The 25,767-nt window shown below is 42.4% G+C and overlaps 2 protein-coding genes across 5 annotated transcripts in view; both read right to left on the bottom strand.

Annotated features, from left to right (window-relative positions):
* CFAP70 (cilia and flagella associated protein 70) overlaps positions 1 to 25,767 on the bottom strand; it is a 103,441-nt gene that overhangs the window by 46,373 nt on the left and 31,301 nt on the right. For all 4 annotated transcript variants that reach the window (XM_054728738.1, XM_054728739.1, XM_054728740.1 and 1 more), the window contains exons 9-12: positions 24,146 to 24,280; positions 19,970 to 20,095; positions 19,663 to 19,743; positions 7,535 to 7,626 (exon numbers count right to left, since the gene is read on the bottom strand). In XM_054728738.1, coding sequence (XP_054584713.1) covers positions 7,535 to 7,626; positions 19,663 to 19,743; positions 19,970 to 20,095; positions 24,146 to 24,280 — 434 coding nt within the window. The remainder of the gene's footprint in view (positions 1 to 7,534; positions 7,627 to 19,662; positions 19,744 to 19,969; positions 20,096 to 24,145; positions 24,281 to 25,767) is intronic.
* On the bottom strand, positions 21,059 to 22,303 carry LOC103289558 (nucleolar and spindle-associated protein 1-like). Its single transcript, XM_054729318.1, has one exon. It carries the CDS (start codon positions 22,301 to 22,303, stop codon positions 21,059 to 21,061), a length of 1,245 nt encoding a protein of 414 aa, XP_054585293.1.

Genomic DNA, 25,767 nt, shown 5'->3' with positions numbered 1-25,767 from the left:
TCCAGTGTGACACACTGGTCCCTGGTTCTGGAGGAGTAGAGCAGAACTTATTTGCAAGTTACTGTGTTTGTTCTAACCTGTCAGGGGCTACCTGCAGGGCTGACATAAAGCACTCAGTTCTGTTTTTCCTAATTTGAAACCCACTAAGGGTAGAAAAGCAATGATTATGAATTGCTCAAAAACACTGTAAGGTTAGAAAAACTCACAGCTCTACGTGTGTGTGTGTGTGTGGGGGGGTGAAATATGGTTAAGACATACAATACAGTGCAAGGTTTAGGAGGAAAAGCCAGAGATTATCTTTAGGAAATTAGGGTATTCAAATGTAGTTGTATATACTGGTACATGCCCAGGATTGAAACCGTGCTCAGAAAAAACCCTGAGAAGATCCTAAGTTTCACCAATGACTAATCTATAATCTCAGTGCAAGCAGGAAGTGAAAGATGAGGTAAAATTATAAAGAGCTTGATTAAGTGTTAAAAGAATGGCCCAGCCCGGCCACTGTGGCTCAGTGGTTGAGTATCAACCTGTGAACCAGGAGCTCATGGTTCGATTTCTGGCCCGGGCACATACCAAGGTTGCTGGCTTGATCCCCAGTGGGGAGGGAAGGGTGCAGGATGGCCCAGCACAGTCATCTTCAAAGACGAAAAAAAAATTTTTTAAGTTTTGGTTTTGTTAGTTTGTTTATATTAAGGTACTGGCATTCAAGGAAATCTCAGTCAAAACACAAGCTATAACTTAATAAAAAAACAGCAAATCCTGGGAAAGGGTAAACTTTTATTTCCAATATTCCCTCATTCTAGTATACAAATGTCCAGTTTTCAACAACAACAAAAAATCACCAAATATACCAAAAACACAAAAACTATGGCATTTTCAAAATAAAAAATAAATTGACAGAAACTATTCTTGAAGAAGCTTAGACATTGGACGTGCTACAAAAAGATGTAAAGTAAACATGCTCAAAGAACTAAAGGAAATAACAGACAAAGGACTAAAAGAAACCAGAAAAATTATGTATGAACAAAATGAGAATACCAGTCAAGAGATAGAAATCATTAAAAAGGAACCAAATAGACCCTGCCAGCTTGGCTCAGTGGATAGTGCATCAACCCACAGACTGAAGGGTCCTGGATTTGATTCTGGTCAAGGCATGTGCCTCGGTTGCAGGCTCGATCTCTGGCCCTGGTTGGGGTGAGTGCAGGAGGCAGCCAATTGATGTGTCTTTCTCACATCGATGTTTTTAACTATCTGTCTCTCCCCATCCCTTCCACACTCTCTAAAAATCAATGAAAAAATATCCTGGGTGAGGATTAACAACAATAACATAAGGAACCAAATAGAAAGTCTGGAGTTGAAAAGTACAATAACTGAAATGAAAAAGTCACTAGAGGGTTCAATAAATTTGATCAAGCAGAAGAAAGAACCAAGACAATTGAAATAATTCAGTCTAAGGAAACAGAAAGAAAAATGAAAAAAAGTTAACACAGTCTAAAATCTGGGGAACACCATCAACATACATATTTGTATAACCAACAAACACATTATGGGAATACAAAGAGAAAACAGAGGGAAAGGAGAAGAAAGAATTTTGAAGAAATGATGGCCCAAAACTCCAAATTTGATGAAATTCATGAATCTAAACAACCAAGAAGGTTATCAAACTCCAAGAAAGATAAAATCAAAGAGCTCTACACTAAGACACATTATAGTAGAATTGTAAAAGGAAAGAAAAAGAGAAAATCTCCAAAGCAGTGAGAGGAGTGACTCATCGCATAAGATTAATAGATAATTTCAATAATCTCAATACAGATCATTTCTCATCAGAAATCACAGAGGCCAAAAAACAACAACAGAGGCCAGAAGGCATTTGGGTAACATTTAAAGTTCTGGGGGGGAAAACTGCCAACAAGAATTCTATCTCCAGCAAACTATCCTTCAACAATGAAGGAAAAATTAAGACAATCCCAGATAAACAAAAGTTAAGAGAGTGTTACTAAGATCTACCCTATAAGAAATACTAAATGAAGCCCTTCAGGCTAAAATGAAAGAAACTCAAAGGTAAATGAGGAAATAAAGAACACTGGTAAAGGTAATTATGAAAGCCATTATTATTGTACTTTTGGTTTGTAACTCCTCACTACTTCTTTTTTTAGAAGGCAAATGCATAAAATAATAATCATAAATATTTGTTAATAGGTATACATTGTATAAAATATAATCTGTGACAATAATAATACAAAGAGGAAGGGATAGAGATATATAGGAGGTACCAAGTGTATAATATTAAAGCTAAATTAGTGTTACTCAAACTAGGTTGTTACAAGTTTAAGATGATCATTGTAATCCCCAAGGTAACCACTAAGAATATAAATATAAAGAGAAAGAAAGAAATCTAAATGTTACATTATAAAAAGCCAATTAAATATTAAAAAGGCGGTGAAGAAGGAATTCAAGAACAGACAAGCAGATAACAGATATGTAGTAGAAGTAAATCTTTTATCAGTAATTGGATTAAATATAAATGGGTTAAACTTTCCTACTAAAAGGCAGAGATTAGTGGGTTGGATTTCTATTTTTATGTTCCCATTTTTCCCCCATTCACCCTTCTTCCCCATTTCTGCACCCTCCCCAGGCCTTCACCACATTATTGTCTGTGCCCATGGGTTATGCATATATGCATATAAGTTCTTTGGTAATCCCACCTCTCCCCACTCCCCCTTCCCTCTGAGAATCATCAGTTTGTTGCATACTTCCATGTCTCTGAATCTATTTCACTTGTCAGTTTCTTTTGTTCATTAGATTCCACATATAAGTGAGATCATGTGACTGGCTTATTTCACTTAGCATAATACTCTCCAGATCCCTCCATGCTGTCTCAAAGGGTAAGAAATTCTTCTTTTTAAAGCTGCATAATATTCCATTGTGTATATGTACCAAAGCTTTTTTATCCACTCATCTACTGATAAGCATTTGGGCTGTTTCCAGATCTTAGCTATTGTAAATGATGCTGCAACGAACATAGAGGTGCATATTTTCTTTCTGACTGGTATTTCAGGCTTCTTCGGACATATTCCTAGAACTAGGATGACAGGGTCAAATGAAGTTCCATTTTTAATTTTTTAAGGAAACTAAAAACTCAAAACAGTGTGCATCTGTCTGCTGTCTACAAGATACTTCCTTTAGTTATAAGAACACACACACACACACACACACACACACACACACACACACACAATGAAAGTAGGAGGATAGAAAAAGACATCCCATGCAAATAGTAACCAAAACAGAGTTGGGGTGGTTATATTTCTCGAGAACATAGACTTGAAATAAAAAAGATAACAAGAGATAAAGAAGAACAATATAGATAGATGATAGATACCTAAAAGGTTTCAGACTTGCCCTGACCAGTTTGGCTCAGTGGATAGAGCGTCAACCTGCGGACTGAGGGGTCCCAGGTTCAGTTCTGGTCGGGGGCATGTGCCTTGGTTGCGGGCACATTCCCAGTGGGAGGTGTGCAGGAGGCGGCTGATCGATGTTTCTTTCTCATCGATGTTTCTAACTCACTATCCCTCTCCCTTCCTCTCTGTAAAAAATCAATAAATTTTTTTAAAAATTTAAAAAAATAATAAAAGGTTTCAGACAGCAATAAAATATAACAATAATAAACATATATGTACCTAATAATAGGGACCCAAAATATATAAAGCAAAAATTGAGACAAATGAAGGGAGAATTAGACAGTTCTTTAATAATAGAGACTTTAATACCCCACTTTAAAAAATGGGTAGAATTATCAGACAGAAAATCAATTAGAAAATAAAGGAATTAACAGTATAAAGCAATTTGACCTAATAGACATATACAGAACATCCCTCTTAACATCACAGAATACACATTCTTCTCAAGTGCACATGGAACATTCTGCAGGATAGACTATATTTTAGACCATAAAATAAACCTCAATCAATTTTAAAAGACTGAAATCATACAAAATATCTTTTCTAATTACAATGAAATGAGAGTAGAAATCAATAACTAGAAGAAAACTGGAAAACGAGAAAAGTCACAAATATGTGGAAATTAAGCAACATGTTTTTAAATAATAGGTCAAAGAAAAAAACCATAGGCAAATGAGAAAATACTTTGAGATGAATGAAAACAAAAACACAGCATACCAAAACTTATGGAATGCAGTGAAAGAAGTGTTCAGAGTGAAATTTACAGCTCTAACTCACACAATAATCAATAATTTAATTGTATATCTTAAGGAATTAGAAAAGGAGAGCAAACTGAACCCAAAGCTCAAAGAAGGAAGGAAGTAATAGAAATAGAGATAAAAAAAAAAAAACAGAGAAAGGAAACACAATAGGGAAAATCAATAAAACAAAAAAAGACTGCTTCTTTGAAAAGATCAACAAAATGATAATTCTTAGGTAGATGGACTAAGAAAAAAGAAAACAGACTCAAATTACTTAAATCAGAAATGAGAAAAAGAAAAAAGAATGTCATGAACAACTGTACATCAACAAATTGGATAACCTAGATAAAATGGACAATTTCCTAGAAAAATGATCAAAGGACTATGGTACAATTTAAAAATAGTTTCTTAAAAATTACATACTAGTATATTAATATATGACATGGAATGTGTGTTTATATAGTAGAGGGGCTTTACAATAACTCTAGAAAGATAAATACCAACGTATTAAAAGCAGTTATCACTGGGTGAGAGAAATCTGTGTGTCTTTATACTTTGTGGCTAATCTCAATTTCTCAAATTTTTTATAATAGGCATATACTACCTTTATAGTAAGAAAATACAAGAAATTTTATCTGGGGAGAAAAAGCAGAAAATTGATGTTTGGCCTAGGGAAAATTACATTTATGGTCACAAGCTGGCTTTCTTTTACTTATAACTAAACTAGAGGCCTGGTGCATGAAATTTGTGCACAGGCACCTAGGCCCGGGTGAGCCCAAGTGGCCCTGGGTCTGGGAGAGGCCAAGCGTCCCTCGGTCCGGGTGAGACCATGCGTCCCTGGATCCGGATGAGGCCTCGTGCACCTAGGCCCGGGTGAGCCCAAGTGGCCCTGGGTCTGGGAGAGGCCAAGCGTCCCTGGGTCCGGGTGAGACCATGTGTCCCAGGATCTGGGTGAGGCCTCGTGCACCTAGGCCCGGGTGAGCCCAAGTGGCCCTGGGTCTGGGAGAGGCCAAGCGTCCCTGGGTCCGGGTGAGACCATGCGTCCCTGGATCCGGGTGAGGCCTCGTGCACCTAGGCCCGGGTGAGCCCAAGTGGCCCTGGGTCTGGGAGAGGCCAAGCATCCCTGGGTCCGGGTGAGACCATGTGTCCCTGGATCCGGGTGAGGCCTTGTGCACCTAGGCCCGGGTGAGCCCAAGTGGCCCTGGGTCGGGGAGAGGCCAGGCGTCCCTGGGTCCGGGTGAGACCGTGTGTCCCTGGATCCGGGTGAGGCCTCGTGCGCCTAGGCCCGGGTGAGGCCACGTGCCCCTGGGTCTGGGGGAGGCCAGGCGTCCCTGGGTCCGGGTGAGACCGTGTGTCCCTGGATCCGGGTGAGGCCTCGTGCGCCTAGGCCTGGGTGAGGACACGTGCCCCTAGGTCTGGGGGAGGCCAGGTGTCCCTGGGTCCGGGTGAGACCGTGTGTCCCTGGATCCGGGTGAGACCTCGTGCACCTAGGCATGGGTGAGGTCACGCGCCCCTGGGTCTGGGAGAGGCCAAGCGTCCCTGGGTCCGGGTGAGACCATGTGTCCCTGGATCCGGGTGAGGCCGCGTGCACCTAGGCCCGGGTGAGCCCAAGTGGCCCTGGGTCTGGGAGAGGCCAAGCGTCCCTGGGTCCGGGTGAGACCATGTGTCCCTGGATCCGGGTGAGGCCTCGTGCACCTAGGCCCGGGTGAGCCCAAGTGGCCCTGGGTCTGGGAGAGGCCAAGCGTCCCTCGGTCCGGGTGAGACCATGTGTCCCTGGATCCGGGTGAGGCCTCGTGCACCTAGGCCCGGGTGAGCCCAAGTGGCCCTGGGTCTGGGAGAGGCCAAGCATCCCTGGGTCCGGGTGAGACCATGTGTCCCAGGACCCGGGTGAGGCCTCGTGCACCTAGGCCCGGGTGAGCCCAAGTGGCCCTGGGTCTGGGAGAGGCCAAGCGTCCCTGGGTCCGGGTGAGACCATGTGTCCCTGGATCCGGATGAGGCCTCGTGCACCTAGGCCCGGGTGAGCCCAAGTGGCCCTGGGTCTGGGAGAGGCCAAGCGTCCCTGGGTCCGGGAGAGACCATGTGTCCCTAGATCCAGGTGAGGCCTTGTGCAACTAAGCCCGGGTGAGCCCAAGTGGCCCTGGGTCTGGGAGAGGCCAAGCGTCCCTGGGTACGGGTGAAGCCAGATCCTGGGTCCGGGTGAGGCCGTGCGCCCCTGGATCCATCCGGGTGAGGCTGGGTCCCAGGCCCGGGTGAGACTACGCGCCCCTTGGGTATGGATGAGGCCACGTGCCCCTTAGTCCGGGTGACGCCGTGCCCCTGGGTTCGGCCGAGACCAAACCAGAGGGAGTCGGACCTCCGTTACCACCATTTGTCCACCATCCAGAGCTGAGGGGTCAGTGCTGACATGTACACATAAGGAACTACTGGACATTGAAATTGGGTCTCAAAAGAACTGTTGGTCCAGGGGGAAGCTCGCTACAGATTGATTCATTTGCCTGTCAGCATAACTATTATTGCTCGTCTCACATTCAGTTCTTATTAGTATATATCTAGTGACATATGATCTCGTTCATCTAGAGGAAATGATGAACAACATAGACTGAGGAACAAGAACAGAACCAGAAGCAAGGAGGCATCGATCGGACTATCGGGCCTCAGAGGGAGGATAGGGGAGGGTAGGGGGAGGGTGGGGGGAGGGGAAGAGTTCAACCAAAGGACCTGTATGCATGCATATAAGCCTATCCAACGGTTAAGTTCAACAGGGGATTGGGGCATGCGTGGGGAGAGGGGTGGGATGGGAATGGGGGGATGAGGACAAATATGTGACACCTTAATCAATAAAGAAATTAAAAAAAAAAATAAAAAAAAAAATAAAATAAAATAAAATTAATATATAAAAAAAATAAAAATAAAATAAAATTTGACCTCATACACACACAAAAAAAAAAAAGAAATTTGTGCACAGGGAGGGGGAATCCCACAGCCTGGCCTGCACCCTCTCCAATCAGGGACCCCTTGGGGGATGTCTGACTGTCAGTTTAGGCCCGATCCCGCGGCAGTCGGCCATCCCTCTCACAATCCGGGACCACTGGCTCCTAACTGCTTGCCTGCCTGCCGGCCTGATCACCCCCTAACTGCCCCCCTGCCGGCCTGGTCGCCCCCCAACTGCCCTCCTGCTGACCCCCAACTGCCCCCCTGCTGGCCTGGTTGCCCCTTAACTGTCCAGAAGGAAGTTGGATGTCTGGAAGATGTCTGGTCACTGGTCTAATTAGCATATTACCCTTTTATTAGTATAGATTGCTTTTGCAAAACAAGTATGAAAACATTGCTACACACCGTCTGGCCAGCTCCTCTGGCAATCGCTTTGGAACCAAGGCTTTGTTCAGCTGAACCTCCAACACGATGTATGTCCCTGCTTCTACATATTGCTGTAAAGACATTTTTTTTCTAATTTATTCTTTTCAGTAAAACAAATATTTATGAAAAAAATTAGTAACATAAGGTAATATTCACAATATAATAAGTGAGAAAAGTACATCTACAGCTATAAATATAGTGTAATCTTAACTTAAAATATGTTTTACATAGAAAAATAACTGGACAGGAGGGGGACAAAATGGCGGCGGAATAGGCAGATGTGTCCTGATCTTTGTCCAGGAGGAAATAGAGGGAGCAGCTGAAACGAGAGGAATCCAGCCTGAATTGGCGAAGGAGAAGCGGCTGGTGAGACAGTTTGCAGCTGGGAAGGGCAGAGATCTCCTGGAAAAAGGTAAAACAAGGATCTGGGCAATAGAATCTGCCGGATCTCTAAACCCAGAAAGTCAGGGGAAAACTACACGGCGCCAAACCGTGTCCTTGAGGACAGGCAAAGCATCTGACTGTGAGAAAAAGGGTCCACGGGACTGCGGGAGGTAGTAGATTTTAGACCTTGGAGTCTGATTTGGGATCTGAGCTCAAAGGCAGCCCTGAAGAACTAACTGCCCTACCGTGCAGTTAGGAGATTGTAAAGACGCGGTCCCTCTTTGCGCCGGGGCCTGCGTCTTTCTCCACTGAACCTAGTTCGTAGGATCTTTCAGATACAGACACTTACCCATGCCTGAGGTGCAGGAGAAGGGGAGGAGTTGTGGAACCTGGGGAGAGTGGGCAGAGGTGGAAGCGTGTCTGGTGCTGAGTCACATCGGATCCCCGGTCGCCATTTTCTCCTAAGAGATAACCCCTCCCTCCAGTCTCCAGGCAACCAATATAGCCACACCCGGATTCCACTCTGATTAACACTATAAGATTTGAACAATCACTGAGGCCATAGGTACCGCCCAAAAGGAAAACCTTTAGCACAGTGATGGGCAACCTTTTGAGCTTGGTGTGTCAAACTTCACCAAAAAACTGAGCATAACTCAGGTAGTGTGTCACTTTGAGGAAAAAACTAACTCCAAGACTCTAGTCGCAAATGTTTCATCCTCAGGAGCAGCAAATGTTTCATCCTCGGCATGCGGCCGCGTGTCATCAGAAATGGCTATGCGTGTCAGTGCTGACACGCGTGTCATAGGTTCACCATCACTGCTTTAGCATCTAGGCACCTCAATTACGCAGTTACACTACCAGAGCTCTTCAGAGTGCTTCAGTGTGCCTCGCTGGCAAACTTACCATGGGTGCTCCTGTGAGCTGCCACTAGGAGCAAGCGCCTATCCACCACGGGTACAGCATTAAAAGCTGAGTCTGCCCACCCCACAACTACAGAACTCTGAGCAACACAGTCACGCCTTTCCAGAGTGCAGGCCCCTCGAGCCACATCACCCCGACAGACGGTTCCTTGGAGCCACTGTGAGTCCCCACTGGGCAAGCGTAATTTCAATTTAGGGTGCAAGACAGAAAAATTGGGATACTACCCTCCACGACTGCTGACCTCTAGACACAGCAGTTGTGCCTCTCAAACTTGCAGGCCTACATCAAGAGAACCCAAATAGTTCAAGTAGGGAACTACACTAGATTACCAAGCCCAGGAAAACTGAGAGATTATACCAGTAGCACCATCACCAAAAGAACCTGGGTAGCAAAGCAATTGGAATTACAATTAAAACATTACAGGAAAACATGGGGAGACAGAAAGGAAATTCTCAAAGGAAGGAACAAGAGGAATCACCAGAAAGGGAGTTAAATGAACTTGAGGCTAGCAGCTTAACAGAGAAAGAATTCAGAGTATTCGTTATAAGGATGTTTAAACGGATGGATGACAAATACACACAACTCAATGAGAACTATAAGGAGCTGAATGAAAACGTCACCAACATGAAAAGAAACCAAGAGGAGATGAAGAACGACATAGCTGCAATAAAGAACACAATGGAAGGCTTAAAGAGTAGAGTAGAAGAGGCTGAGGACCGCATTAGCAAATTAGAAGACAAGGTAGGAAAAAACACACAAACACAGCAGCAACTGGAAAGAAGACTTAAAAAGCAAGAGGAGAGCCTAAGGGAGCTTTGGGACGACAAAAAACGAAACAACATTCGAATAATAGGGATAAAAGAAGGAGAGGAAGAGAAGCAAGGACTAGAAAACCTGTTGGAAGAAATAATGACAGAAAATTTCCCTGATATTGGCAAGAAAAAAACTATCCAAGTCCAAGAAGCAATACAGAGTCCCAAACAAGTTGAACCCCAAAAGACCGACATCAAGACACATCATAATTAAATTGACGAACACCAACAACAAAGCAAGAATCTTAAAGGCTGCCAGAGAGAGATAGAAAGTTACCTACAAGGGATCTCCTATCAGAATATCAACTGATTTCTCAACAGAAACACACCAGGCCAGAAGGGAATGGAATGAAATATACAAAGTGATGCAAAACAAGGGACTGAATCCAAGAATACTATACCCAGCAAGGCTATCATTCAAAATTGAAGGTGGAATCAGAAGCTTCACAGACAAAAAAGGGCTAAGAGAGTTCATCACTACCAAGCCAGCAATGCAAGAAATGCTAAAGGGGCTGCTGTAAAAAGAAGAAAGAGAAAGGCAAGAAGAAACACAAACACTAAGGAAAAATATGTCAACAAACAGGTATTTATAACATTAAACGTAAATGGATTAAATGCACCAATCAAAAGACATAGGGTAGCTGAATGGATAAGAAAACATGACCCATATATTTGCTGTCTACAAGAGACCCACCTTAGAGCAAAAGATTCACACAGACTGAGAGTGAAGGGATGGAAAAACATTTTTCAGGCAAATGGAAAGGAGAAAAAGCTGGGGTTGCGATACTTATATCAGATAAAATAGACCTCAAAGTAAAGGCCATAATAAGAGATAAGGAAGGCCACTACATAATACTAAAGGGAGCAATCCAGCAAGAAGATATAACTCTGGTAAACGTTTATGCACCCAATGCAGGAGTGCCCAAATACATAAAAAATCTCCTGGAAGATATCAAGGGAGAGATCGACATCAATACAATCATAGTAGGGGACTTTAATACACCACTGACATCAATGGATAAATCCTCTGGACAAAACATCAGCAAAGAAACAGCAATTCTAAATGACACACTAGATCAGATGGACCTAATTGACATCTTCAGAGTATTTCACCCCAAAGCCATGGAATATACATTCTTCTCAAGTGCACATGGGACATTCTCAAAAATAGACCACATATTGGGTAACAAGCAAAGTCTCCCTAAATTCAAAAAGATTGAAATCATATCAAGCATTTTCTTAGACCACAATGGCATAATATTAGAAATAAACTACAATAAAAACATTCCAAAAAATTCAAACACTTGGAAACTGAATAGCATGCTACTAAACAATGATTGGGTTATCAATGAGATCAAAGAAGAAATTAAAAACATCCTGGAGACTAATGACAATAAAAACACAACATTGCAAATCCTATGGGACACAATGAAAGCAGTCCTGAGAGGGAAGTGTATAGCTCTACAGGCCTATCTCAAAAAACAAGAAAAAATGGTAATAGATCATCCAATTAAACAACTCAAAGAATTAGAAAGGGAGCAACAAGAAAAGCCCACAGTGAGCAGAAGAAAGGAAATAATAAAGATCAGAGCAGAAATGAATGGCATAGAGACCAAAAAAACAATACACAAGATCAACAAAACCAAGAGCTAGTTCTTTGAAAGGATAAACAAGATTGATGAACCTCTAGCCAGGCTCACCAAGAAGCAAAGAGAGAGGACCCAAGTAAACAAAATCAGAAATGAAAGAGGTGAAATAACAACAGACCCCACAGAAATACAAAGGATTGTCAAAAAATACTATGAACAACTCTATTCCAACAAACTAGACAACCTGGAGGAAATGGACACATTCCTAGAAAAACAAAACCTTCCAAAACTTACTCAGGAAGAGACTAAAAATCTCAATAGGCTGATAAATATGGAAGAAATTGAAGCAGTCATCAAAAAACTTCCAGCAAACAAAAGCCCGGGGCCAGACGGCTTCACACGGGAGTTTTACAAAACATTCAAGGAAGAGCTAAAACCTATCCTCCTCAGACTATTCCAGAAAATTCAAGAAGAAGGAATACTTCCAAGCTTCTTCTATGAAGCCAGCATCACCCTAATACCAAAACCAGATAAAGATAACACAATGAAAGAGAATTACAGGACAATATCCCTCATGAACATAGATGCCAAAATCCTCAACTAAATTCTAGCAAATCGAATCCAGCAGTACATCAGAAAGCTCATACACCACGACCAAGTAGGATTTATCCCTGGGATGCAAGGATGGTACAATATTTGCAAATCAATAAACGTGATACATCACATAAACAAATTGAGAGATAAAAACCATATAGTCATATCAATTGATGTAGAAAAAGCATTTGACAAAATCCAACACCCTTTCTTGATAAAAACTCTCAGCAAGATGGGAATAGAAGGATCATACCTCAACATAATAAAAGCCATATATGACAAACCCACAGCCAACATCATACTCAATGGGCAAAAACTAAAACAATTTCCCCTAAGAACAGGAATAAGACAGGGATGCCCACTCTCACCACTCCTGTTCAACATAGTGTTGGAAATACTAGCCATTGCAATCAGACAAGAAGAAGAAATAAAAGGCATCCAAATTGGAAAAGAAGAAGTAAAACTGTCCTTATTTGCAGATGACATGATACTGTACATAGAAAATCCTAAAGAGTCCATCAAAAAATTATTAGACTTAATAAATGAATTCAGCAGAGTAGCAGGATACAAAATAAATGCTAAGAAATCTATGGCATTTCTATACACCAATAATGAACTTACAGAAAGAGAGACTAAAAAAGCAATCCCATTTACCATCACACCAAAAAAATTAAGATACCTAGGAATAAACTTAACTAAGGAGGTAAAAGACCTATACGCGGAAAACTACACAACACTGAATAAAGAGATAGAGGAAGACATAAACAGATGGAAGAACATACCATGTTCATGGATTGGTAGAATCAACATCATCAAAATGTCCATATTACCCAAAGCAATCTATAATTTCAATGCACTTCCCATTAAAATACCAACGGCATACTTCACAGACGTAGAATGAACTTTCCAAAAATTCATCTGGAATAAAAAAAGACCCCAAATAGCTACAGCAATCCTGAGAAAGAAGAACAAAGTAGGAGGGATCTCAATACCAGATTTCAAGCTATATTACAAAGCCACTGTTCTCAAAACTGCATGGTATTAGCACAAGAACAGACATATAGATCAATGAATAGAATAGAGAACCCAGAAACTGATCCAAATCGCTATGCTCAAGTAATATTTGACAAAGGAGGCATGAACATACAATGGAGTCAAGACAGTCTCTTCAATAAATGGTGTTGGGAAAATTGGACAGATACATGCAAAAAAAATGAAACTAGACCACCAACTTACACCATACACAAAAATAAACTCAAAATGGACCAAGGACTTAAACATAAGACAGGAAACCATAAAAATACTAGAGGAATCTACAGGCAGAAAAATCTCTGACATATGCCAAAAGAACTTCTTCACTGATACTGCTCCTAGGGCAATGGAAGCTAAAGAGACAATAAACAAATGGGATTACATCAAAATAAAAAGCTTTTGTACAGCAACGGAAACCATCAATAAAACAACAAGAAAGCCCACTGCATGGGAGAACATATTTGCCAATGATGTCAACGATAAGGGTTTAATCTCCAACATTTACAGGGAACTCATGCAGCTTAACAAAAAGAAGATAAACAACCCAATCAAAAAATGGGCAACTGATCTAAATAGACACTTTTCAAAAGAAGACAGAAGGAAGGCCAAGAGACATATGAAAACCTGCTCTAAATCACTAATCATCAGAGAGATGCAAATCAAAACAACAATGTGGTACCATCTCACACCTGTCAGAATGGCCATTATCAACAAGTCAACAAATGACAAGTGCTGGCGAGGATGTGGAGAAAAAGGAACCCTCGTGCACTACTGGTGGGAATGCAGACTGGTGCAGCCACTGTGGAGAACAGTATGGAGTTTCCTTAAAAAACTAAAAATAGAACTCCCATTTGACCCAGTGATCCCACTTCTAGGAATATATCCTAAGAAACTGGAAACATCAATCAGAAAGGATATATGCACCCCTATGTTCATAGTAGCACAATTCACCATAGCTAAGATTTGGAAACAGCCTAAGTGCCCATCAGCAGATGAGTGGATTAAAAAACTGTGGTACATCTACACAATGGAATACTATGCTGCGGTAAAAAAGAAGGAGCTCTTACCATTTGCAACAATATGGATGGAGATGGAGAACATTATGCTTAGTGAAATAAGCCAGGCAGAGAAAGATAAATATCACATGATCTCACCCATTTGTGGAATATAATGAACAACATAAACTGATGGGGGGGAAATAGTTCCAGAAACAAAGAAACATCAATCAGAATGTCAAACCTCAGGGAAGAAATTGTGAGGTAACCAGAAACCCAAGAATGCATGAGAACACCTTTCCAGCCATGCTAGCAATCATCAGATGTACGGTAATTTTACCTGGGACAAGAGGGTAAGAATTTTGGACTTATGCTCCTGACCCTTCATAGGTAAGACCCCTTATGTGGGCTGATCCCCTGACTAATGTAGTTACAAATAATACCAAACACCTTGGTCATCCAGGAGGTCCATGGGTGGGGCAAGAAAGTATAAATACACAGGGGTCTCCACCCAGCTTCCCTTTTGTATGAAACAAAATCAAAACAATTCCCCTTTGTGTATAAAATTAAAGAGAGGTTTCTGGCTTGTGTGGACACCAAAGAAAGGGTGTCACTACCATTACTACTTGCCCGCGGTAGAGGTGCAAAACATGTAACTAAGACCTTGTCTATACAAAAAGAAATAGACAGCCAGTTTGAAAGGGAATTGCCATGGACTAGAACAAAGAATATCCTTACATGATATTATTCTACACTGTCATTAAAATTTTCCCCAGATTTGAATCACCCCCATTTCTTATAATAGTTCCTCACACCCGTGGGGATAAAAAAAAAAAAAATCATCTGTTTGGTGCTTGGAGACAAACGTAACACATCTCTAGATATTTTAGAATTACAACAGCATATTATACAATTATCCCAAACAAACTTACAAACTAATTCTTTGAATGTCTGGCAGCAATTTAAAAAGGACATGAAAGGGTTTAATACCTTCCACTGTGTAGAGGGCCCCCTGGGAAGGTACCTGAGCATTCTAAATTGGCCCCTCTTGCCCTTTTGGCCAAGAGGGACCCGCTTCTCACAATCCAATTGTCCACAGCTGTTGCCTGAGCTTCTGTTCATGCCAAGGTTGAAACCTCATGATGGCTAGTACCATGGATCTGTCTCTCGCCCAGTGGGGTGAGCTGGGCCTCCTTGGAGAAGAAACCTGGGTTCCACAAGATATGTGATCAGTGCTGGGACCCTGCCAGCAGGCGAGGGGATCCCAAGGCAGGTGCTGGGTGTGGAGGCCATGGGGGCATAGGCAACCAAGGAGACAGAACTAAACCTCACATCACCCTGCTTGGCCCCAGAGGATGGCTGGTTAGCCAGAGACGGGTAAGATTCCTGAGGGAAGGAACAACTTAAGACAGGCACAGTTGCATAGGGACCATCAGGAGAGAACTTGGGGGTCAACAGAGGTGGGGCACAGACCTTCACCCCCCCCCCAAGTTTGCAGGGGCCTGAACCCTCACTCCTGCTGAGGGAGATCTCCTGCCCCCATGGCTGCTCAGCTTCACATGCCCAGCTCAAATTGGGACCCAGGTAACAGAGACTTGGCCGACAGCAGATGCCCTCTCACTGCAACAAGACTTGATGGAGATGTCTTGCACCCATGATCCGGGGAACTGGCGTCTATGATATCTAAATCCAGCCTAGCACCAGGAATGCTCAGGGCCTACTCAAGAAGGCAAATAATCCTCTCCACTAATATTTACAGGGTAAAACAAGATGGTTGTTAGAGTATTAAATTTGACAGTAAAACAGTAGTCAAGTTTTCAGATTAATTTAAATTGGCCAATCAAAATAAGCAAATACTCTAGAAAATCAATTGTACTGGACAAAAAATCTGTTCCTAAAGTGTTAACTAAAATTTTTATTGGTAGTTCATCTCATGGTAAAGTTGCATAACATATAATGAACCTAAAGCAGTCACATTTTAGTGCAAAAAAGTAAAATTTAAAAGCTATCAAGATTACAGCATAAAATTTCCAAAAGCCTCCCAATATTTAAACCAAAAAAGGGGGGATAGTAGAAGAATATCATGTAAGGAAAAATATCCTGTAAATAAATTACATCTAGAAAATTTTTACTTTAGAAAATTAACTTTCATTTGTAATGCTAATAGCAAGACACCCAGGTAAAACATACATGGTGTCAAAACAAGCCAAAGGAAAATCGTTTGGGCAAAAAAATGAAAAAGGATCGCAAGTCAAATTTATAGAAAATATTCCTTTATTAACTTTTGGTTGAGAATATGTTTGTACATTTTCAGAAAACAACTCCGAGACCATGTGGATTCCTGCAACAGAGAGGAATTGACAGGAGTGCTCCAGCCATGAAGACAGAAGAGAAACAGTCCAGAGATGGAAGACGCTGACCATGCCTTGCCATACTAGCAGTCAGCAGATGTGCATCACTGCAGATTGCCCAAGACCAAATCAGAGAGGGTCGGACCTGCATTACCACCATTTGTCCACCATCCAGAACTGAAATATCATTGCTGTTATGTACACATAAACAATTCTTGGACATAGAAATCGGGACTCAAAAGAACTGTTGGCCCAGAAAGAAACTCACTATAGACTGATTCATTTGCCTCTCAGCATAACCATTATTGCTTGTCTCATTTTCGGTTCCTATAAGTGTATTCCTAGCATCACATGAGCTCACTCATCTAGGGGAAATGATGAACAACATAGACTGAAGAACAAGAACAGCATTGATCAGACTGTCAGACCTCAGAGGGAAGGTAGGGGAGGGTGGGGACAAGGGAGATAGATCAACCAAAGGACTTGTGTGCTTGCACATGAGCCTAACCAGTGATCACGGACAACAGGGGGATGGGAGCATGCATGTGGTGGGGGTTGGGATGGGAATGAGGGGGGGGGCGTTGATGAGAAATATGTGATACCTTAATCAATAAAGTAATTAAAATAAGAAAGAAAGAAAAGAAAAGAAAAGAAAAGAAAAGAAAAGAAAAGAAAAGAAAAGAAAAGAAAAGAAAAGAAAAGGAAAATAACTGGACAGAAAAATAGCAACAGTGCTTATCTCTTACAGGAAACCATTTTCAATTTTATTCTTGGAAACTTCTACCCCAGCTGAAGCCCTGTTCACCTTGTTCAATACCTTTCTTGGAACTATTTTAGGTGAATGCCATTCTTTCTTCCACCAAAACTCTTCCATGAGTTCTGCAGAAATATTCTCCTCATAACCTTCCGACATTCCCACTCACAGCCTGCTCACCACCATCTGCCAACTGCAACCTGATGGACATTTCTACCCAGATTTTTGCTAGCATCTTAAATGCAACATGTCCAAAATTAAACTTATCATTCCCCCTATATCAACCTTTCTTTTAAAGTTTCTCTTAATGATTTTGTCACCCTTCCAGAAAGAAAGGCTTGAAATCCGAGTTACCTTTAACTTTTCTTCATCACCTCAAAGCTTCCCAGTTCACCATGCCTCTACGGGTTTCTGACTTTCTCTATAATCTCTTCCTTAACTCAAACTGTCAACAACACTCATCTGTACTATCAGAAAAACCTATAAACTGATATCTGAAGTCCCTACCCTATGTTCCGTTTCTCTTTTTCACATCCTTGCAAGAGTTTTGCCTTGAAACACACATATGGTCTTATTTCCACGTAAGTTTAAAAACCTTTAATGTGAGTCCCTAAAATGAGGCTCAAGAGCCTTACTTATTACTTACTAGAGGCCCGGTGCACGGATTCGTGCACATTGAAAGTAAATTAATTAGAAGGTGCCTGGTGGGGCGGACTGGGCGATATGGGCCAAAATGCCCTGAGCCAACCTCCTACGGTTCCTCTCCGGCCAGCTACACCTGGGGTGGCACTAGGGCTCAAAGGGCGTCTGCAGAGTGAGCAGGGTCCCTCTGGCAGGTTGGGTCCTTTGGCCTGGCTTGGAGGGATCGGGCCAAAACCCACAATCCAACATCCCCTGAGGGGTCCCGGAGAGAGAGGGCACTCTGCAAAGTTGCTGTTGCTCAGCAGCTCCTGTGTTGAGCGTCTTCCCCTAGTGGTCAGTGTGCATCATAGCTACCGGCTGGTCGGCCGGTTACTTAGGCTTTTATATATATAGACTAGAGGCCCGGTGCACGAAATTCGTGCACGGGGGAGGGGGTGTCCCTCAGCCCAGCCTGCACCCTCTCCAATCTGGGACCCCTCAAGGGATGTCTGACTGCCCGTTTAGGCCCGATCCCGGTAGGATCGGGCCTAAACAGGCAGTCGGACATCCCTCTCACAATCAAAGACTGCTGGCTCCCAACTGTTCACCTGTCTGCCTTCCTGATTGCCCCTAATGGCTTCTGCCTGCCAGCCTGATCACCCCCTCACCACTCCCCTGCCAGTCTGATTGATGCCTAACTGCTCCCCTGCCAGCCTGTTTGCCCTAACGGCCCTCCCCTGCAGGCCTGGTCACCCCTAACTGCCCTCCCCTGCAGGCCTGGTCCCCCCTAACTGCTCTCCCCTGCAGGCCTGGGTCCCCTGCAACTGCCCTTCCCTGCAGGCCCGGTTGCCCCCAACTTCCCTCCTCTGCCAGCCTGGTCACCCCTAACTGCCCTCCCCTGAAGGTTTGATCGCCCCCAACTGCTCTTCCTTGCAGGCCTGGTCCCTCCCAACTGCCCTCCCCTGCTGGCCATCTTGTGGCAGCCATCTTGTGTCCACATGGGGGCAGCCATCTTGTGTGTTGGAGTGATGGTCAATTTGCATATTACTCTTTTATTAGATAGGATAGAATTAAGCCCAAACTTTTTTAGCAATCCTTTCAAAGTTTTCCTACAACCCAGATCACGCTCTCTCCAATTTCTCACCTCCTAGGACCTCTTCTTTCTTTTCATTTCTCTATACCAGCAGTCGCCAACCTTACGAACCTCATGGACCACCAGTGGTCCACAGACCACCGGTTGGTGACCGCTGCTCCAAAGGTTTCCTTAAACCAGTGGTCGCCACCTTTTGGACCTCGCAGACCACCAGTGGTCTGCGGACCATCAGTTGGCAACCGCTGCTCTATATCATACATTGAATTAATTGATGTACCTCAAATTCTGCTACCTTCTTTGTGCCTTGACTTCAGCTGTTCCCTGACCCTGAAATGCCTCTTCTTCCATCTTCATCTGGCAAAGGCTTCTCTTTTTCTTTCCCTACTTAGCTTGGATGCCACCTCTTCCATGAAGACTTCTGAGACTGCCCCATTCTAGTAGCTAGTAATCTATTTTGTTGGAGCCCACACAGCACTTTTATGCATTCCTCTACTACAGCATTCATCAAAATTCTGTATTGCCATTAGTTATGTACCAATTGTACTTAGCCCACCAGCTTGTTGAGTGTCCTGACAGCAGAAGAATAAATGCTGCAGATGATGCATCTTTGCATCCTCATAGTTCTCAAAATAGTAGCATTAATAAAAGACATAAATTTTTAATGCTGAACAGTCCTTCTCATTTCAGTAAGTCTCAGCAAGACAAAGAAATTTACCCAACTCTTGTTGGAGACTGGAGTCTGTGCTGCTTCAGCTGACTTTAATGCTGAACAGTAACTACTCATTTCAGTAAGTCTCAGCAAGACAAAGAAATTTACCCAACATCATAAACCAGTCATGGTAAATAAGGATGATAACTCAATAAGCATTTTCCTGAGCATTTCCCACTATACGATATTACCTTACTCAGTAAAGGACTGATGAAATTAAACTTAATTTTCCAACTATTTATGCATAGTTACCTGTCCTTCTGGATTGTGGTTTGGAGGGGCTTCCATTTCCACACCTGTATCTGAGCTCTGAGATTTTAAACTAGATGCTTGCTGAAAGAAATGAACATACCTTAAAAATGAAATTCTTATATGGTCTTTATAATGTCAGGAACACTAATCATTATGTTGCATCAAAATGCAAATCAAATTGAGGCAATTCACCAAATGAGAAATAAGTGTAAGCCTCTGGAATGTAATAAAATCAGCAAAATCATCACCTTCTCAACAACCTACCATATCCCCAGACCTAGGCCTTCCTTTTATATCCTTTTCTTACTATTTTATCTTCTTTCAGGTTCTTAGCAACACCTGGTTTGGACAATGGAGAATTAACTCCTCCTGCTTTGTTATTATGAAGCAAATTATGTCCAGTATCCCGGAACAAGCTAAATGAACATTTGGTCTGAAAAACAAACAAATAAAAATTTCAATGAATCATAGGCAAATAAAAGAAACCACATTATTCTTTAACATCACTTAGTTTTCTAGATAATTTCAACATTGTAGAAACAAAGAGAGATAGGGGAATTAAAAAACTCTATTGCAGCCATCCTTGTTGAACAAGTGAAACCATCACAGAAAACTAGCTGCCTATCCCATTATTTAAATTATTAAGAGACTTTTCAACCTGGCTTGATTTTGTACCTCATTAACCAGTTACCAGAGAGCTTTTAATCTTTGACACATAATTTCAAATTAACTTTAAATGGTTGAATTTATTTCTGTACAAGAAATACTATTTAACTACTGATTTATCAATTATGATTAGAAGAACAGGGCAAGTTTACAGTTCAAAATAAAAACTTTGCATGGAAAATTCAACTACAATGCTTGGAAAAGAGTCTTACAGAAATTTTAAAATTAAACAATATGGATGAATCTAAATATCATATATACTGAGTGAAAGAAGCCAGACACCCTCCATGCGCCCCCCTCCCCCCCAAAAAAACACAGAGGATTGAACAGAGGTAGGAGAGAAGGATAAAAGGAAAGGTCATGAGAAAACTTTGGCCAGTAATGGGTATTTTTACTCTCTTGTGGTGATAGTTCCACAGATGTATACCTATGTCAAAAGCTTTAAATTGTGCACCTTAAGTATACGTCTGTTGTACCCCAATAATGCTGCTAAGAACATGGTCCCACAATTTTAAAGAAAAAATTATAAATACTAATCATCACTCAAAATCCTAAATTACTGTATTTCATAGAGCTACTAGAGGCCCGGTGCACAAAATTTGTGCACGGGGTGGGGGGGTGTCCCTCAGCCCAGCCTGCACCCTCTCCAATCTGGGACATCCTCTCACAATCCAGGACTGCTGGCTCCCAACTGTTCGCCTGCCTGCCTGCCTTTTTTTTTTTTTTTTTTTTAATAGGTGTAAGAATACTTTAATATATGCTCAATGACATCTGGCCAATGAACATCCCAGTTGTTGGACCGGCGGTTCCCAGCAGCCTGGGATCCTTTGAAAGCTTTGTGTGGCTCATAGTTGAGGGGACGAGACAAACTTGCTTTGAGATCAAACACTGGTTTCTTGTTGGAGACTGGAGTCTGTGCTGCTTCAGCTGAAAACTTGAATGGGGTAATAACTGTAGCAGAACCCCCCTTTGTGGTCTTTAACTTGTTTGTCCCAAGCACAGCCTGGCCTTTTGGGGTATTTCCAGATATGAACACATGTGGAGACTTTCTGGCCGGAGTCTTAGTCAGTGAACACTTATATTCATTATCTTTAGTAGCAGCTGAAAACCTGACATTCATTTTAGTTGCTGAGAGAGTGGAACGTTTGACCGACCCCTTCATATACAAGGTGCTCAGATCTGCAGCACCCTGGGCCAGGCCTTGTGAGTGCTGCTGGCTTGAGGGAGTACAAGCCATAGAGAATCTTCCTTGGAGACCCACTGGAGTTGCCACCACTTCCTTAGTTATGGACCGCTTCTTCAGTTCATTAAGTGAATTGTGTTGTTCAAAATTTTTCTTTTTTCTCTTAATATATTGACCAATGGACTCCATTTCCTTAAAATGGGCCTCATGAAGCTTCTTAAAGTTTGGAGTAGTGATTGCAATTCTTTTATTTTTTCCAGATTTGGAAAACGCATCTGTGTAGACAGACTTCTTTCTTTCTGAAGGTACCTTTGAATCTTCATTACCATTTATTCCACTATTTCCCGAGGACACTGCATTCTCGTTTCCTTGTCTCTCATCTGGTGGAGATGGAACTTCTGCAACAGGTCTGAGAGCCTGGTTTTCCTGTTTTTCTTGATTCTGGAACTCAGTGGGATCACTTGTTTTTATCTCTGAATGATCCTGCTGGGAGTCAGGATTGCTGTGGACAGTCCTGCGCCTTCTCCTTTTCTTGGTGACATGGCCAGCTGGTTCCCACTCAGCTTGTTTCTGACTGCTGATCTGCATCTCGGTCTCATCACAAGAGGATGCAGAAGTTTGACTTTCATCGGGATTTCCATTTTCTTTTCTTGCTTCTCCTTTCTGGTGGGCTTTCAAGGCTTTTAGCATCTTGTCTGCCCTCAGGTTCGCCTGGAGGCCCAGACTCTCGGCTAAGTTCTGCAGGTCACTGTACTTGAAGGAGTCCAGCTCCTCGAGGGAGGGGATGGTCATTCTGACCAGCAATCCAGGCAACCTGGCGAAGTACCCTCCAACCTCCGGTGCACGGTTCAAAACTCAGGCGCACTACAATCGTTCCTGCCTGCCTTCCTGATTGCCCCTAACGGCTTCTGCCTGCCAGCCTGATCACCTCCTAACCACTCTCCTGCCAGCCTGATTGATGCCTAACTGCTCCCGTGCCAGCCAGTTTGCCCCTAACTGTCCTCCTCTGCAGGCCTGGTCACCCCTAACTGCCCTCCCCTGCAGGCCTGGTCACCCCCAACTGCCCTCCCCTGAAGGCCTGGTCCCCCCCAACTGCTCTCCCCTGCAGGCCTGGGTCCCTCCCAACTGCCCTTACCTGCAGGCCCAGTTGCCCCCAACTTCCCTCCTCTGCCGGCCTGGTCACCCCTAACTGCCCTCCCCTCCAGGCTTAATCGCCCCCAATTGCCCTCCCCTGCTGGCCATCTTGTTGCGGCCATCTTGTGGCAGCCATCTTGTGTCCACATGGGGTCAGTCATCTTTGACCACATGAGGGCAGCCACCTTGTGTGTTGAAGTGACGGTCAATTTGCCTATTATTCTTTTATTAGATTGGATAGAGGCCTGGTGCACGGGTGGGGGCCACCTGGTTTGCCCTGAAGGGTGTCCCGAATCAGGGTGGGGGTTCCCTTGGGGCGTGGGGCGGCCTGGGCAAGGGGCCTGTGGTGGTTTGCAGGCCAGCCACACCCCCCATGACCCAAGCAGAGGCCCTGAGATTTGGGATTTATTTATCTTCTATAATTGAAACTTTGTATCATTGAGCAGGCCAAGCCTCCTGCTCGCTCTGTGGCCACAGCATCTTGGTTGGGTTAATTTGAATACTTGCTCCTGATTGGCTGGTGGGTATGGCTTGTGGGTGTAGCAGATGTACAGTCAATTTGCATATTACTCTTTTATTAGATAGGATAATAGTGGCCCGGTGCACGAAATTCGTGCATGGGGGGGGGTTGTCCCTCAGCCCAACCTGCACCCTCTCCAATCTGGGACCCCTCAGGGGATGTCCAACTGCCCGTTTAGGCCCGATCCCAAAATGGCAGTCAGACATCCCTCTCACAATCTGGGACCGCTGGCTCCTAACCTGCTCACCTGCCTGCCTGCCTGATCGCCCCTAACCATTCTGCGTGCTGGCCTGATTGCTCCCAACTGCCTCCCCGCCAGCCTGCTCGCCCCCAACTGCCCTCCGCTCCTGGCCTGATCGCACCTAACCGTCTCTGCCTCGGCCCCGCCACCATGGTTTTGTCCGGAAGGCCATCAGGAAGGTCCCAGTCTTATTAGCATATTACCCTTTTATTAGTATAGATACTTATCTTATGTAACAATTTATAATTTATATCTTTCTGATTAATTGACCTTTACTCATTATGGCATGCCACTCTATATCTTTAGTAATGTTTCTTGTCTTGCAGTCTATTTTATCTGATACAAATATTGCCACTTAGCTCTGTTACATTTTCTATTTGCATAGTATGTCTTTTCCATTCTTTTACTTCAATTTATGTATGTCTAAGTCTAAGGCATGTTTGTTTTAGATGGCATATCATTAAATCTTGATATTTTAAAATCCAAGTCTCATAATCTCTGTCCTTTCATTGGGGTGTTTACACTACTCACGTATAACATTATTGTTGAAATATTTGGCCTAAAGTCTTTGACATTCAATGGCAGAATGAGAGCAAGGCTCTATATTTAAAATCCCAGTATATCAATTGGTTCCAAACATCCATTGCAAAGATGTATAATCTCTAGATTGTAAATGTAAAGTAAATACATATAAAGGATAAATTGGTATAGATAATACCTTCTCTACAATTTTTCTGACCTTTTCATAGACTGTGCTGTCTAGGTAAGGGTAAACATGAAAAGCTCCCCGAATCCTCTTCACACCTGGATACAGCAATGGGACCATATTAACATAAGCCACGCCATGAAATGAAAGCGCATTTTCATCATCCATCTAAAGGAATAAAACCAGAGACCTATTAGTACTATAGAGCAATGTAGTATATAAGGTATGGAGCTCTGACTCAGCAATTCAAAGACCTGGCTTTAGAAACTAGCTATGCTACTTAAGTAGTTGACTTTGGGGCAATAGCATAGACATTTTGGGTCTTCAATTTTTTTTCTTCAAATTATAAGAGAAAGTTTATTTAGAAAGTTACAGAGATAGCAGAAGGGCCCTTGGAGCCTAGGAGAAAGAGGAAGAGAGATATACACCTTGAGGGATGAAAGAACGAAGATTGGCCCTGGAATGTGCTCCAGAAAAAAGAGAGAGAGAATGCTGGGGAAAGGAGGAGGTGGGGAAAGGTGTAGGCATGCTCTATAGAGAGAGCTGCGGGGTCTTCATTTCTTTATTTTCAAAATGGGTTTAATAATATCATGATCACTGAGATAATGCATATCAACAGTATTAATGAATAGTAAAGGCAGTAGTTGAATAAACACACTCAAATTAATATATATATTCAACAAAAAAATCTATTTCACCATGTAAAACTGTAAAAAACAACAACAACAAAAATTTAAAAGAAATCAGAAGCTGTGGCTTTTAGTTCTAGTTCATAGATTCATATGAATGAAAGTGTCTTACAAATCATCTGGACCAGTATTGACAAATAGGCTTTAGCTAATGCCTACATTCTAATCAATTAGAATACTGTGCTGAGAAAGATTCTGTATCTTTATCCGGAATCAGAAGGAAAAAAATCCTTTGATTGATCACTACTATCTGCCATAGATGAAGGAGGATGAATGCCATCATGTATTTGCCATCCCTAATTTTATCTAAACTCTCATGTCAAAAGATGAAGAACATGTCAAAAAAATAGATCTTAACATCATTTTAATGGCTATATGGTTTGCCATAAAAAACTTTTATAAGAAAAAAAAACTAAAAGAAAACCCATTTAATTACCACAAGATTAAAAGTAATCTCTTTGATTTTACCTATTAAAATAATTAGAAATTAGGTTAAAGTCCTATGATCATATAATAATATTATGTTCTTTAGAAATCTAAGGAAACTTGTTTTACATATTACAAAGGGAAAAGTAGCAGCATTTTTATCCTTCCAAAAAGTCCATTTTAAAATCAATAAAAATCATTTAGGTACTTGTTAAGTGTATGCTATATGCAATGAATCATGCTAGGTACTGTGGAGGATACAAAGCAGTCTACAAGAGGATCAGACATAAAAGACCAGACATGCACAAGTAAGACAATAGAGATCATGTTCTAGGCTCATCAAAGCTATATCTTTTCAGAACAGTGGTATATCTACGAACCATATTACTCTAATAATTAGCAGGCTAAAACATTGTAAGTCCAAAGTCTAAAAGAAATTCAGAAATATGTATTAGGATGAACCATATTGCCAATATGTAACTACTTCTGACCTGTAAAAATGGCTATTTTGTAAGGTTTTACCTATGGTAAACTGTAATG

This window comes from Eptesicus fuscus, chromosome 17 (assembly GCF_027574615.1).
Source record: "Eptesicus fuscus isolate TK198812 chromosome 17, DD_ASM_mEF_20220401, whole genome shotgun sequence".
Lineage (NCBI taxonomy): Eukaryota > Metazoa > Chordata > Mammalia > Chiroptera > Vespertilionidae > Eptesicus > Eptesicus fuscus.
This window is presented reverse-complemented; position numbering and strand designations above follow the sequence as displayed.

Bases quoted from the DNA above. Each gene is read 5' to 3' on its own strand.
- LOC103289558 (XM_054729318.1), bottom strand. From the start codon at position 22,303: ATGACCATCCCCTCCCTCGAGGAGCTGGACTCCTTCAAGTACAGTGAC.